General features: G+C 35.8%; 1 protein-coding gene across 4 annotated transcripts; it reads left to right on the plus strand.

The window, feature by feature from the left end:
- Positions 1-1,419: 1,419 nt before the first annotated feature.
- LOC131370178 (pendrin-like) lies at positions 1,420-12,713 on the plus strand. 4 transcript variants are annotated; one of them, XM_058417345.1, is made up of 21 exons: positions 1,425-1,642; positions 2,978-3,120; positions 3,492-3,631; positions 3,715-3,825; positions 4,010-4,206; positions 5,324-5,488; positions 5,755-5,907; positions 6,479-6,561; positions 6,811-6,958; positions 7,292-7,405; positions 7,478-7,555; positions 7,710-7,805; positions 8,704-8,810; positions 8,979-9,048; positions 9,138-9,230; positions 9,357-9,452; positions 9,648-9,905; positions 10,579-10,633; positions 10,822-10,967; positions 11,807-11,890; positions 11,963-12,713. In XM_058417345.1, exons 2-21 carry the CDS (start codon positions 2,981-2,983, stop codon positions 11,984-11,986), a joined length of 2,358 nt encoding a protein of 785 aa, XP_058273328.1. In that variant the 5' UTR covers positions 1,425-1,642; positions 2,978-2,980; the 3' UTR covers positions 11,987-12,713. The 4 variants fall into 4 exon arrangements, with proteins under 4 accessions (XP_058273329.1, XP_058273328.1, XP_058273327.1 ...); XM_058417344.1 differs by having other exon boundaries at positions 11,807-12,713; XM_058417346.1 differs by lacking the exons at positions 11,807-11,890; positions 11,963-12,713 and having other exon boundaries at positions 1,420-1,642; positions 10,579-10,662.
- The last annotated feature ends 1,250 nt before the right edge of the window (positions 12,714-13,963 follow it).

Genomic DNA, 13,963 nt, shown 5'->3' on the forward strand with positions numbered 1-13,963 from the left:
GACCCTGATTACTACAGTGATTATATGATTACTGGAAAAAAAAACAAATTAAACCAAAAAACCCTAATAGTTCAGTCTGCTTGTCCTGGCCAACTGGACCAGAGAATCCCAGATCATTTATCTTCTAAATTCTTCTAAGACTTGTTACAACATTATGTAAGTATTGTCAAAAAGACAGGAAACTGTTAGAATTGACTTGCTAAATGTTAATGTTGGGAGATGTATTCTAAAATATACATAAGTACTGGCTGATACTTATTGGTGATCAAATACTCACATTTCGTTTTAAAAAGAGCATCTATTAACAAGTTATGTAACAAATCACGTGTATGATGTACAAAGAGCTATAAGACAGTTTGTGTGCTCTGGTCACATTTGTTCTCGTCTGTTTTAGATCATGGAATATCCAATCTAATGCCAGTTGAGCGTTATAGATTATACATGTCATGGCACAGACATTAATATGTGACAGATCAGACTCAACATCAGACTTAAAGGCTAAATCGTGGTCGAATTGTCCTATTTCAAATTAAGTTGCAAATTTATTTTACAAATGTGACTGATTTGTAAATGTATTACATATTGTTGCAAATGTGACTGGTTATGTATTAATCAACTGGTTTTAAGAAGTCTGACATTAATCTACTAAAGTCTACTGTTTTCTATCTGACAATGTTTTTCTGGTGCCCCATCTCATGAATTGTCAGATTAATGTGTAGAGTGTTTGTCCTGCTTTTGTGTGTATTAAATAATAAAAACATATTAACACATAGCCTTGAAACACATAGTATATGCAATGTAAATCTCATATATTTGATCTTATCCATACCTGCAGCCACTCTGTGTTTCTCTCTTACAGGCAGGGAATTGCTTAGTTTTGCCAGACACATAGATTATAAAACACATAGGTCTCTGACCTATTTTTTTTGGGCTTTTCTGATGCGACATTTGTAAGGGGAGCCCTAAAGAAACCAAGTAGGTTAAAAGGTGGTCAGTTTCAGAAAAAGAATACTGCATAAGCTGACACAATTCATGAATTGTAGCAGTGTTTAGTAAAATCTAAAGAATACCCTACCCACATGCCCCCACTCAAAAAAAAAAAAACCCAAAGCAACCCCCAGACACACACACACACACACTTTGTCTAACTTTTTTGCTTTCTGTCTCTCTCTCTCTCTCCCTCTCTCTCTCTCTCTCTGTCTGTCTTCTCTCACACAGACAAACACACATACACACACACACACAAAACGCCTGAGACTGCCATTGGCAGATCAGATTCTGTGTCCCCAGCACACACACATACTTTTCTGAGTAAAAGACACAAACACTCTCACTTAATGCTGAGCAACGTCTATCATTGGCAGAGTGCATACTGTGTGTCTCTCTCTGATGTAATCCTTTCCAGCTTCCACCATCTCCTCAGCCCTGCTACACCTCCCACTACCCAACTCCGTTTATAAACGCCCAAAAAAAGGATGACTCTCACTCTCTGAGAAACCAAGGCAGAAAAGGTCAGAGGGAATGGGCCTTCGATTTCATCTATCTTTATAGCATGGACTGTGTGAGGGAAAAAGTTAAAGGATGGGTAGTCTGATTTTATTTCCTTCTGTTTCTGACTGATACCAGACATTTAAACTTACAGGTAAGGCTGGATCTAATCATTTCAAAATGTGTTCAAGCTGAGGTAGCAATTACTATATTGGAAATTATGTATGAAAAAAGCAAGAATAAATAAAAATAAACAAATACAGCTTCTAAAAATAAGTAAGCTCAGGTACTTAGGTGCATATGTTGCACTAGTAGTCTACCATGTGTGAAGACAATGAGTTTAATTGTGTGTTCATTAGGGAACTTAGGGTTCTGATCTGGTGACTTTTGAACTTAGCCCTGATGAGATGAAGGGTACTCGCTTTACTCTGGATACAAACCTCCTTATTCAGGCCAGTGCTTTGTGCTCTCCGCCTTCTTTGTTTACCACGGCTCAGAGGGGTTTCTAATATCAATAGGTGCAGTTTACTCATTAGAACTCTGGGAGAGTGGCTGCCTATTAAGTAGGGAGGGATTGACTAAGGAACGAGCAGGGTTTATTTTTTATTTTTTTCAGAGTAACCAAGGAGAGGTGGATAGTGGTGGGCTGAGTGCATTGGGTTGTCTTTTGAAACTGTCTAATCATATGGGACTGTGCTTGGCAAAGCTTGGCCTTAGGTCATTGCTCTTTTCTCTTTTATTTGCCTTCAGCTGTTGCAGCCTAAAACCCCTGAACAACACAACATACACCTGCTCTTTGTCTCTGTATAAAGTAAATCTATAATGATTTATCATATTTTACTTTTTCTTAACTATGCTTTCAGGTTCAAATCCAAATGAACTTTGAACATGCAAAAATCATTAGCACATAAATAAAAAGTAATATAATAAATCATGAACTAAAGCCAAAACCCTAGTAAAGAGAGAAGTAGGATAGATATTTTCGGAAATAGGTAGGTTGTCTTATGTTTTTTCAACACATATAATTCTGTATAGACAGTATAATTCTCCTAACTAAAATGTCACCTAAATAGCATTATGGACTATTCTTTAAGATAATGAGTGTTTCAACAAAATGTTCTCAAAATGTTATTATAACAACCTTTTTAAAAATATCTTTTTGCTGTGGCCAGACCATTTAGATATTGCTAGTCTGTCGGTTTGGGTTTTGCATTTAAAGCATTAGCCAAAGGCACATTGTTTTCATAAGTGCAAATAACACACATCTAACAAAACTTAGCTGAGGGAAACATGTTACAATGAAAGCATTTCATAAAGTGAGTTTTAAACTGTCATTTATTTATTTATTTATTTATCTATCTATCTATCTATCTATCTATCTATCTATCTATCTATCTATCTATCTATCTATCTATCTATCTATCTATCTATCTATCTATCTATCTATCTATAAACTTACCCTCTATATTTGCATCTACATGGTTTACAGTACATGATGATTGGCCTTTCTTCTCCTGCCAACCCCTACTTCATTTCACGGCCCATCTACTCCAAACGAGCCTTTGATGAGGAACATGAGAGACAGATGCTGGAAAGCAGGACCTTCAAGGAGAAATTCACCACTTCCTGCAGGTAAAATCTGCTTCTGCTGTTTCATAATGCAAAATGCTAGACTATGGCTTACTTTTTAACTGAACTGTGTGTTAAAACTTTTCTGGACCTCTTAGACATTAATTTTATTAACATAACCCAACTATTCTTATATTAAGCACTAGGTAAATATATATTATTATGTCAGTTAATTAAATGTTTTAGTAAAAAATGCAGTTACACTCAAGTTGACATTAGATTTATACTATAATAACTAATTTAATAACTTGATAGTAACAGCCCCAAGTCATGTGCCCCACTTTGAGAACCACTACTTTTACCATGTTTAGCATTCAACTGGTCAGTGTGTATGTCTTATTGTACACGTGACTTTTGATGCATAAACCTTACAGATGCTCTAGTAGCCAGGTCAAACCTGTTCTTAAGGGACTTTTCCCAGTCCTGGACTGGCTGCTCAAATATCCAGTAAAGCTGTGGCTTGCTAGTGATATCATATCAGGAGCCAGCACAGGATTAGTGTGCTGTTTACAAGGTAAGTATCTCTTTGTCATTGCAATCTAAACCGAACAATATTGTTTTTTGTAAACTTTAGTTTAGTGTTTTTGTTCCCTGTAGGCTTGGCTTATGCATTGCTGGTGTCTGTTAGTCCTGTATATGGACTCTATGCTGCTTTCTTTCCAATCCTGACCTACTTTTTTCTGGGAACCTCTCGACATATATCAGTGGGTAGGGTTTACTCTCAAAAATAATATATAATAATACAAGTATAACATTGTCACTGTTCTGTTTTATGAAGCTACACTATATAGCCATTTGTGTAAAATAAATCTGAGTGAGTTCTTATTATAAAAAATATCTGTATAGCTGTCTTGTGTAGATGGTTGATTCCTGTATTTCTTTCCTCTGACAGGTCCATTTCCAGTTACCTGCCTGATGGTGGGCTCTGTGGTTTTGACTCTTGCTCCTGAGGAGCAGTTCATTCATCCTGGGAATGGGAGCACTGTAAATGGGTCATGGGTGGGCACAGAGGAAGTGGATGTTGATGCAATGGAAGCCCAAAGAATTGTAATAGCCTCGACTATGACTGTACTAGTTGGATTGTTCCAGGTAGGGCTTTAACTTTGTCCAGAAATCGAAAAGATGTCCAAATAAGATGTGAAATATCAGCTGCTTAAAAGACATTTTTAAATACAAACAAATCTTTAAATACCAAAGAATGGATGGGCAAAGAGGTTATTATATGGTAGCACATTACCGTTACTATGAATTGTTAACAGTATGTTTAACAAAATAATTCCAAAAATCAAGAATAGGATAAAATAAGTATGTTTTAATCTGTGTTTACCCCCCACTGATCTGGTCTACTTAGAGTCCTCGAAAGATTATACCAGACTTTACACATAATGTAAGAAAACCCTCCACCTGCTGAGCTGTAAGTGATCCTCTGGATTAAACAGTAGGCCTGCCCCAGCTATACTGTTTCAGGAGCTCAGACAGCTATGTCAGAGCTAAACTGCTCAGAGTTTTAAGCATTATGAGAAGGACTTTGTAGTCAGTGTGGAACTTAATCGGCAGGCAGTGTAGCCTGAATAAGACTGAAAAAATGTACTTCGATTTCTATTTCCTGGTAAGGACACAGACTGCTGCATTCTATGTTTTCAAGTTTCCATAAGGTGGCAGCATGGAACCAGCCATCATTACAATACATTACAGTAGTTCAGACTAGAATATGTAAAAGCATGGACATCAGTGTCTTTTACAGTTAGCATATGATAATCAACAGTTTTAGAGATTACATAAGAGCCACATGATAAACCAGCATCTAGAGTTATAAGATTCTTTTTGATTTTGGTTTTACAAAAAATCTGTGACAAGCTTTAGACTAAAATCTGCAGTCTTGTTGTGGGCAGAGTTAGTACCCAACATTATTATTACTGTTTGTCAGGAAGTATACTCCTATTCATGTCTGTAATTCTTAGCAAAGCAGGGAGGGTGACAACATCTTAGATATTTCAGATAAAATATGAAAGTTATGTTGGACAGTAATTAGAGAAATCAGCAAGGTTGAAATGTGTTTTATAATGGAGTGGCTTTTAACAGCTTTATTAAAACCCTTAGCTTTTATAACCCACATCACTGATATTTTTTACCATATGTTATTTAAATCACTTTCAACATTATGCAAAGTTATAATAAAGTCTTGGGTATTTTTTATTTATTCCAGTTGGCAATGGGAATGCTCCATGTGGGCTTCTTGGTGCGCTACCTGTCTGATCCACTGGTAGGAGGCTTCACCACAGCAGCTGCTTTCCATGTGTTCATCTCTCAACTTAAAATGGTTGTATCTGTTCCCACCCACAGCCACCATGGCTTCTTCTCAATTGCCTATGTAAGTGGCTTTCTTTCAGCAGTTGGCACTTCAGGATCTTAGAAATCACATAGTAGTTGCTTTAAATAATTTCCAGTTTCTTAACCATACTTCAGTTGGATGCTGCTTCTGTTTAGTCTCTATAAAACAACTGACACAAATATCACAAAAGTGATGCAATTAACTAACCATTAAGACTTTAAATAAAACAGTCAAGAATGTTCAGAATGTAATATATTTGTCATGTGCTACTTGTAAAATTAATGCTTTTCCCGTTATTTCTCTAGACACTCAGTGATGTGTTTCTCAATATTAAGCAAACCAATATAGCTGACCTGGTTGCTGGTTTACTGGCCATAATTATAGTGGTGGTAGTGAAAGAGGTCAACACTAAATTCCAGCATAGGATTCCAGTGCCAGTCCCCATTGAAGTGATTGTGGTGTGTATCTGCATTTTCTGACATAAATGTTACTTTCTCTGCATAATTTTTTTTATTATTATTGTAAATAGTTAAAATATTAAGTAATAATGAACGGTTTTAAGATACAGTGAAACTAGAAAAGGTTTGTAGGTACTAGGCCCACAGACAGTTTTTGGGAATTTAAATGGAATAATTATTACATTGCTCTCATAATATAATATACTATATGGTCAAAAGTTTGTGGATACCAGATGATCACACTCACATATAGGTCTTCCACAAACTGTCATCTGACAATACTTGACATTACAAATGCTCTTGTGACTGTGAGCAAATCTGCACATGCTCCAAAATCTAGTGAAAAGAGTGAGTGTGATGTTCAGGTGTTCACAAGCCTTACACCTTGTAGTTTGTCATTGATTGTTTTCCTTCCTGTATTTAAAGTTAGCTGATAATGTTATGAGCTGAAAACAATAATACAGAGCTATGTTGTATCATATTATATTTTTTAATATTATTAGTAATTTAGCTCTGGTTCCTATATTAATAATGTTCTCTTGGACACCATGTAAAACCATCTCTCTTGCAGACAGTGATTGCTACAGGAATCTCATATGCAGTGGATCTAAAATCCCACTATGGTGCCCATATTGTTGACAGTATTCCAAGAGGGTCAGTGCAGTTTCTGTGATATTTCCACATTTCCACATCATAGCTTCTGTGCAGAGCAATAATAACATACAAAATATTTGTATTGACATTCCATTAAATTTTTCAGCAGGTGTCACTAATAGTGAAACATTAATATAATAAATAAAAAAGAAATATTCATAGAGAAGGTGAAATTAATTCAATAATATTATATCCACAATAGTGGGGTAAGTCTAAGGATAGACCTCATATGCATGTTTGTGTCAACAGGTTTGTTCCAGCACGCTTTCCAAATATAGAGCTCATTGGGGATATTGTGGGCTCCAGTTTTTCTACTGCAGTGGTGGGATATGCAGTATCAGTATCAGTGGCTAAGGTCTATGCAACAAAGCATGATTATAAAATAGATGGTAATCAGGTATGTGTTAAAAGCTCCAGTAGTGTAAAAAAAAAAAAAAAAAAATGTTTGCATTTGACGTTTGAGAAATGAAATGACTTTAACCAAAGCACACGTGTGTGTGTGTGTAAGAAAAAAATGTTTAAGAAATGTAATCAGACAGGAAGCAATTAAACAGGGGCCCTTAAAACATGATGAAAAAAACTTCATGCAGTATGAGATAGACCAGACCCAGATCTTCCATGGGTCACAATAACTTGCTAGAACAGAGATAAAAGGCTGGCAGAGATCAAGAAGTCTTATTACTCTCATGTCCTGGAATGTAGATCTAACCTTTGCAATTTTTTCCAACAGGAATTGATAGCCTTTGGAATCAGCAATATTTTCTGTGGCTGTTTCTCAGGCTTTGTGGCTACCACTGCACTCTCACGTACAGCAATACAGGAGGGCACAGGGGGCAAGACTCAGGTATTCTCTCTCTCTCTCTCTCTCTCTCTCTCTCTCTCCCCCTTCTCTGATAGTTTCATCTGTATGTTGCAGGTGGCAGGGTTGATCTCAGCTCTGATGATGCTTATAGTAATTATGGGCCTAGGGCCTCTACTGCAACCACTGCAGAAGGTATGATGGGCATACAATCTGAGGACATATTGCATGCATATCTATGCTAAGATATTATTAGAATACTGAAAGTTCATTTAGAAGGACATTAAGGACATTGTTTTACTTACAATAATGCTGTTAGACATGACTATTCTTCATTTCTGGCTTTCAGTCAGTGTTGGCTGGTATAGTCATTGCTAACCTGAAGGGCATGTTCATGCAACTCACCGATGTGCCCATATTGTGGAGGCAGAATAGGACAGACTGTGTAAGTAATTCATTTGTGGTGAACGTACACATATTAAAGACCTCTGTTTAATGAAGTATTAATAAACTAAAACACTGACACTCTTTTTACTTCCCATAATGGACACCACTCACTCTGGTATAAGTATGTATGCTTGCTGAGTTGTAATTTTAGCAAAGCTGCACGATTGAAAAAGTCTATTTTGTTCTAGGGTAAAGCTAATTTATGAGTCATAATATAAACATCGCCATAATATAAACATCGCCTCACACCTCCAGCATCCTGGGTTCCAGTCTCGCTGCCGCTCACTGTGTGTGTGGAGTTTGCATGTTCTCCCCAGGCTTGTGCTCCGGTTTCCTCCCACAGTCCAAAGACATGCATCTAGGCTGATAGTCTCTAAATTGCCCATAGTGTGTGATTGCGTGAGTGAATGAGTGTGTGTGTGTGTGTGTGCCCTGCGATGGGTTGGCACTCCGTCCAGGGTGTATCCTGCCTTGATGCCCGATGACTCCTGAGATAAGCACAGGCTCCCTGTGACCCGAGTATAGATTGGATAAAGCGGTACAGACAATGAAATGAAATGAAAAATATAAACAGGAATCTGAAATATAAAAAAAAAATGCCAGTAAATAAAGTAACAAAGAAATTCATGGTTTCATTATACCTTGATATATATCGTATAATTAGCCTTCAAAAGGTTTTTGCAAATCCAACAGTTTATAAATTATTAGTATTTCTAGTGTCTACATTTATTAATTATAGATTATACTATTCTGCTATCTGAGATTCTATATTGCATATCTGATATTGAGGAGACTTCTGATAGGAATGTGACTAAACTGGTGTTAAAATTACTATAGAAACATTCAAATTAATGGTTAATGTTTTTTTTTTTCTTTTTTTTTTTACTTTTTAACAGTATATTTGGGTGTTTACATGCATTGTCTGCATCGTGTTGGGGTTGGATGTGGGTTTGCTGACTGGCATAGTGTTTGAGCTGGGAACCGTGGTGGTCAGGACACAGTTGTAAGTAACGTGGATATGAAAATCAAATTAAAAGGTGTATCTTTATGTATCCCACTCATCATTATGAATGCCATAACTGAAATGAGTAGACTGAAGAGCACCAAACTGCTATTTAAATAAATATTTTGCATTGTGCTTCTGAAGTTTTTGCAATATACTGTCATTTAGCCCTTCCTGTTCAACCCTTGGGAATATACCAGGCACTGACATTTACAGGAATATGAAAGACTACAAAAATGTAAGAAAATACTAAGTGGAATAATATTTTAAATTCTAGTTTAATGCATAAATCAAAGTTCCATTTAAAAATGTATGCTTTCCTCCTAGATTAATGGGATTGCTGGAATAAAGATTTTCAAATGCAACTCACCCATATATTTCGCCAACATTGACTACTTCAAAGAGCAGATACGAGATACTGTAAGTTGAATGGTTTTATAAATTACAGAATTTAATTGGTAATACCTTCTGATATACATTATCTTTGCTTTAACAGACAATAATAATTTATGTGTAATAATGTATGTCCATGTTAATGCATGGTAGGTGGGATTTGATGCTGTGCAAGTCTTCAAGAAGAGAAACAAAGCATTAAAGAAGATACACAAACTAGTTAAAAAGGGGAGTCTGAAAGTCACAGAGGTACACAAACATAAAAGGATATGGATACTATAGATAGGTTTTATTGCATTTAATTATTTCAGTTAATATTTATACAAGTTTAAGGAAACGTACTTAAGATCCAGTTTTCCTGACAAACGAATTAAAATAAATTTTATTTGATATAACCTCCAAATCTGGTGAAATCTAACTTCCTATTTCAATCTAATGTTGCAGAGTGGCTTGGTGTCAATAGACCCTCTAGGTGTGGTTAATGAGGGGTTTGAGAGTGAGAAAGATCCCGAGCAGGTGGAAAGTGGACCTCAGGAAGTGGATGATGAAACTCGAAGAGATGTGGACGTGGAGGTGCAAGTGGACTGGACGGCTGCACTGCCAGTAAATGTCACAGTCCCTAAAGTCAACATCCACAGCTTGGTATTGGACTTCACTGCAGTCTCCTTCCTGGATGTGATGGCCGCAAAGTCACTCAAACTGGTTGGTTTTGAAATGCCATAGTTTGTACTTATTCTTATATAAGGAGAAAGAGGAACATGTTTCTTTTATTGCTTATGGTATAACAACAGTAAACAGTTGCTCCAGCCTTTCTTTCTCGCTGTTGAAATTACTAAGACAAAAAAATCAAGTTTGTCCTTAAGACTTTCACGTGTCAGAAAGCCTAATGAAACAACATTACCTTCGAATGTTAACATGACCTAACACTGGAGACTCCTTCCAAAAATTCTAAATAAATGTCTTCTCACAGAAGACTTATATAAACAATTACCATGTTCTTAATCTGTTCATGTACAGCATCCATTAAACAAGCCTGTGTATAAGTTACTTTAGAAACATCAACAATTAGAACAGGTACATTAATATAACGCAAGCAGTGCTATTGTAGAAGATAAATCATCAGGAATTCAACAGTGTGTTGGTAAAATCTTTATACAAAAGAGGATTTCCACACAATTGAATTGCCACAAAAAAATTTGCACTTGTACGTTAGCATCAATAAATGTCAAAGTTAGACAGTACAGCATTGTAAGCAACACTGTATTGGTGTATAGAATGTTATCAGATAACAACCATATCATTCATCATGAACTTTGTGCATTTATTGATAGGTCTCACATTGGTCAGTGATTAATCATCTCTTTGTCCTTCACAGGTCATAAAGGAATTTATTCGTATTGGCGTCAACGTCTATATTGCCGGCTGTGATGGTGTGACTTGAGTCAAATCACACAACACTGTAGATAAGCATAACATAACTTTACATAATTACCTTTGCGTGTTGTTTATTGCCCATATAGCACTAATAATTAACAATAGATCATTTCACCATTTATCAATGGAATGTATGCAGTCAGAATTGTTTTTGTAGTTTTGAAACAAGTATTTGGTGTTACAGATGATACTGTCAGGAGAATGGAGTCCCTGTGTTTCTTTGATGAGGTGGTGACCAGAGACCTACTCTTCCTTTCTGTGCATGATGCCATCCTCTTTATCAAGCTGGAAACCTCAACTGGGACTATATCAGACCCAATAGCAGATAAGGTATGCTGTAATTAGCGTATAGGTTAGTCGAGGTGAAACAGTGCTTGGGTTTGCAACATGCAGGAGGGCTGAAAGCTCACATTAAGCATACATAAATTAGGACTGTAAGAGATCACCTTAGGTCAGGGTTTCTCGATTTTTTTGCAGCCAAGGACTGCTTTAACTGTAAAATAGATTCCACAGACTCCCTCAGTATAGAATTTCATGAACTTGAGCTTAGACTACTGTCTGAGCTCATAATATTGTCTGGCTATGCTAAATGGCCTCTAGGTGTGGAAGTAGTTTTTGAATTGTGCCCTGTGTCCCATCTAGGATGAATTCTCCCACCCATCTGCTGATTTTCTTTGGATTCACCATAACCTTTATCACAATACAGCACTTGGTGATGATAAATGAATTAATGCTTTTTAAAAAAATTATATTCTATTTCTAACTTTCCAATAATATAAAACATTAGGTCTAAGTAAATCTAATTCATATGCATTTTGGTTTTTAATGCGGGTTTCAATTATTGACATATTGTAATATTTTTTGAAAATGGTAGGTTGTGATTTTACTTTTCTAGTTATATTAAAAATCACAGACCTCCTGGCCTACACTTTATGAATCACTGTCTTAGACCATTTAGCACTAACTCACTGAAAGGATAAATGCTATGAGCTTTTGTGAAAACTAAAATATTGTTAAGCATTTTTATATAGTGTTTTAGGAATGTTTTTAAACAAGCCTTCAGCACTGAACTATTACAGTGCTACTTTGGCATCTTGATTTATATTTATCGCTATACTTAAGCTGTGCTTGCCTGGGTTATTTCTAAGATTTTTTGACCCTATGTCTAGATATCACAGATGCAGGATGACAAGGCACCTCCACCGTTCACTGAAGATGAAAACCAGATTGAGACCTATGACAACCAGCACCTGGTGAGCTTTTGTTATAATCTTATTTCACTGTCTTCGACAAACTATTAATCAAATTTCTCTCCTTCACCACAGGCTATTCATGAACTCTCAGTCTGAGTTTGAGCAAATTGATTGAGTTGTTGGACTCACTGATAAAGAAGGTGTATTTCTACTGACTACTGACCCAAGGTGAAGCGATGGACTGAGGACCTTAAATGATCCCAGGAGATGTGACTAGGCCATTTCTCTGTGTAACCACACAGTACAAAGCCTTTAATAATGTAAGAATGGGACACATTTTTTAGCCACATAGAACTTTAGTGATTAAGATTGTTGAATTTGTTAATAAAGATTAAATGTCAATTGTTAAGTTGTCATGGTATGCTGTCCTCTGTGTGCTTTTGGAAGGTGTTGGAGAATGAAATGTCACCACTGTACTGTACATATTGTCACTGACGTTCACAGTATTACGAATTGCTTTCGTAAAATTCCTGATATAATAATTTTACATACAAAGAATCATTGTTTGTCCACGCTTCATGTTAGCTACATTTATTTTACACTGGGGGTTCTAGTGTATGCCATAAAAGTAACCAGTGAGGCAGTGTTACAAGTAAGAAAACCATTCATTTAACTAAATTGCCCATTTTGTTTTAAAAGTATAACGTATAAAGTATAATTATATGTATAAATATCCACATAAAGTAAAGGATGCTTGACAAATACATGTTTTGTACATTATATCCTCTGTTTTGATCTAGATTATCAGACAGAACTAGTATAGTAGTTTTTGAACATATGTGGACTAAACTCTGCTACAATAAAGCACTTGTGTTCCTTTTGACATTCTTCTGTTGGTTACTCTGAAGGTCTCCTGTGAAAAGTAAAAGTCACTTAAAGCATTAATCACACAAGCAAACAAACATGAGCTATCGTTTGCTCTCTCTCTCTCTCTCTCTCTCTCTCTCTCACACACACACACTCACACACACACACACACACACAAATACTTTGACGTTACACCAGGTATACTTTTAAATACACCTGGCCCAACTTCACTGCATGACTCTTGGTATAAGGTAAGTCACAGTTGTAATATTATAATATTGAATCGTTGTAAATGAACATAGCAATAGGTTGGTTAGAGCTACCTGCTGAACACATAAAACTATTTAAAGCTGTTTCAGATTTGAAGAATTATTCTCTGGTCCTACAGTCTGTACCATTTTACATACAGATTCACCTTTTCCAAGCGTCATTACAGCAGTCATGCAGTTATATAATAAGTCTCCTGATAGGTCTCCTAAAGTGTTGATAGCTAGATGTGTGAATTATTAGGGTGTGAGCTATACATAATGATTCACTATTAATAGTACTATAATTATTGTTCAGACTAAGCTCTACACTGAAGTAAGGATGCTGTAAATATGAATACTCAACTGTTTATGATTAGCTCAACTTCTGATTCTCAACTTTATCTGATTATCACCAGCAGGCAGATAAAGAATATAGCTCTGTCATTATAGTCGGTTGTTTATAGCCGGGTGTAAAATGCTATCTTCTGTAGCCAAATAAAATAAGTTGCATCTCATTACAGTTAAATATTTATAGTTAAGGTACATAAAAAGGTTCCACACTTTTAAATCATTGTATTTTGTCCGGAATTGATCAGGATTTAGTACAATTCGAAGAGGAAATTATTTGAAGATTGTGGATTGTGGACGTCCTAATGATTTGTATTCACTAATTGGGCTGTAAACATAGTAAAGATTTTATAGAGCATTTTTACAGTAGGTGAAAATGTAAATCTCTTATAACTATAGATTGAATGTTGATCAATTATTAGTATATTTAAAATTCTGAAATAAGTTTGAAAAAAGAGTTTTTAATATATTTAGAATTAAAAAAATGTTACTAATATTATAATGAAATAAAATATCTATTATATTTGTGCACAAAAGTGTTTCATTTTTAGGGTTATGCCCTGCAACTACAGTCTGTTACACATTAAGACCTTGAATATTTATAAGTGATGGAAAATATTGCCAAATGGAAACTGGGTAACTTTTAAGCCTTGCCGCTATGCTCGATTTT

Source organism: Hemibagrus wyckioides, linkage group LG19 (assembly GCF_019097595.1).
Source record: "Hemibagrus wyckioides isolate EC202008001 linkage group LG19, SWU_Hwy_1.0, whole genome shotgun sequence".
Classification (NCBI taxonomy): domain Eukaryota; kingdom Metazoa; phylum Chordata; class Actinopteri; order Siluriformes; family Bagridae; genus Hemibagrus; species Hemibagrus wyckioides.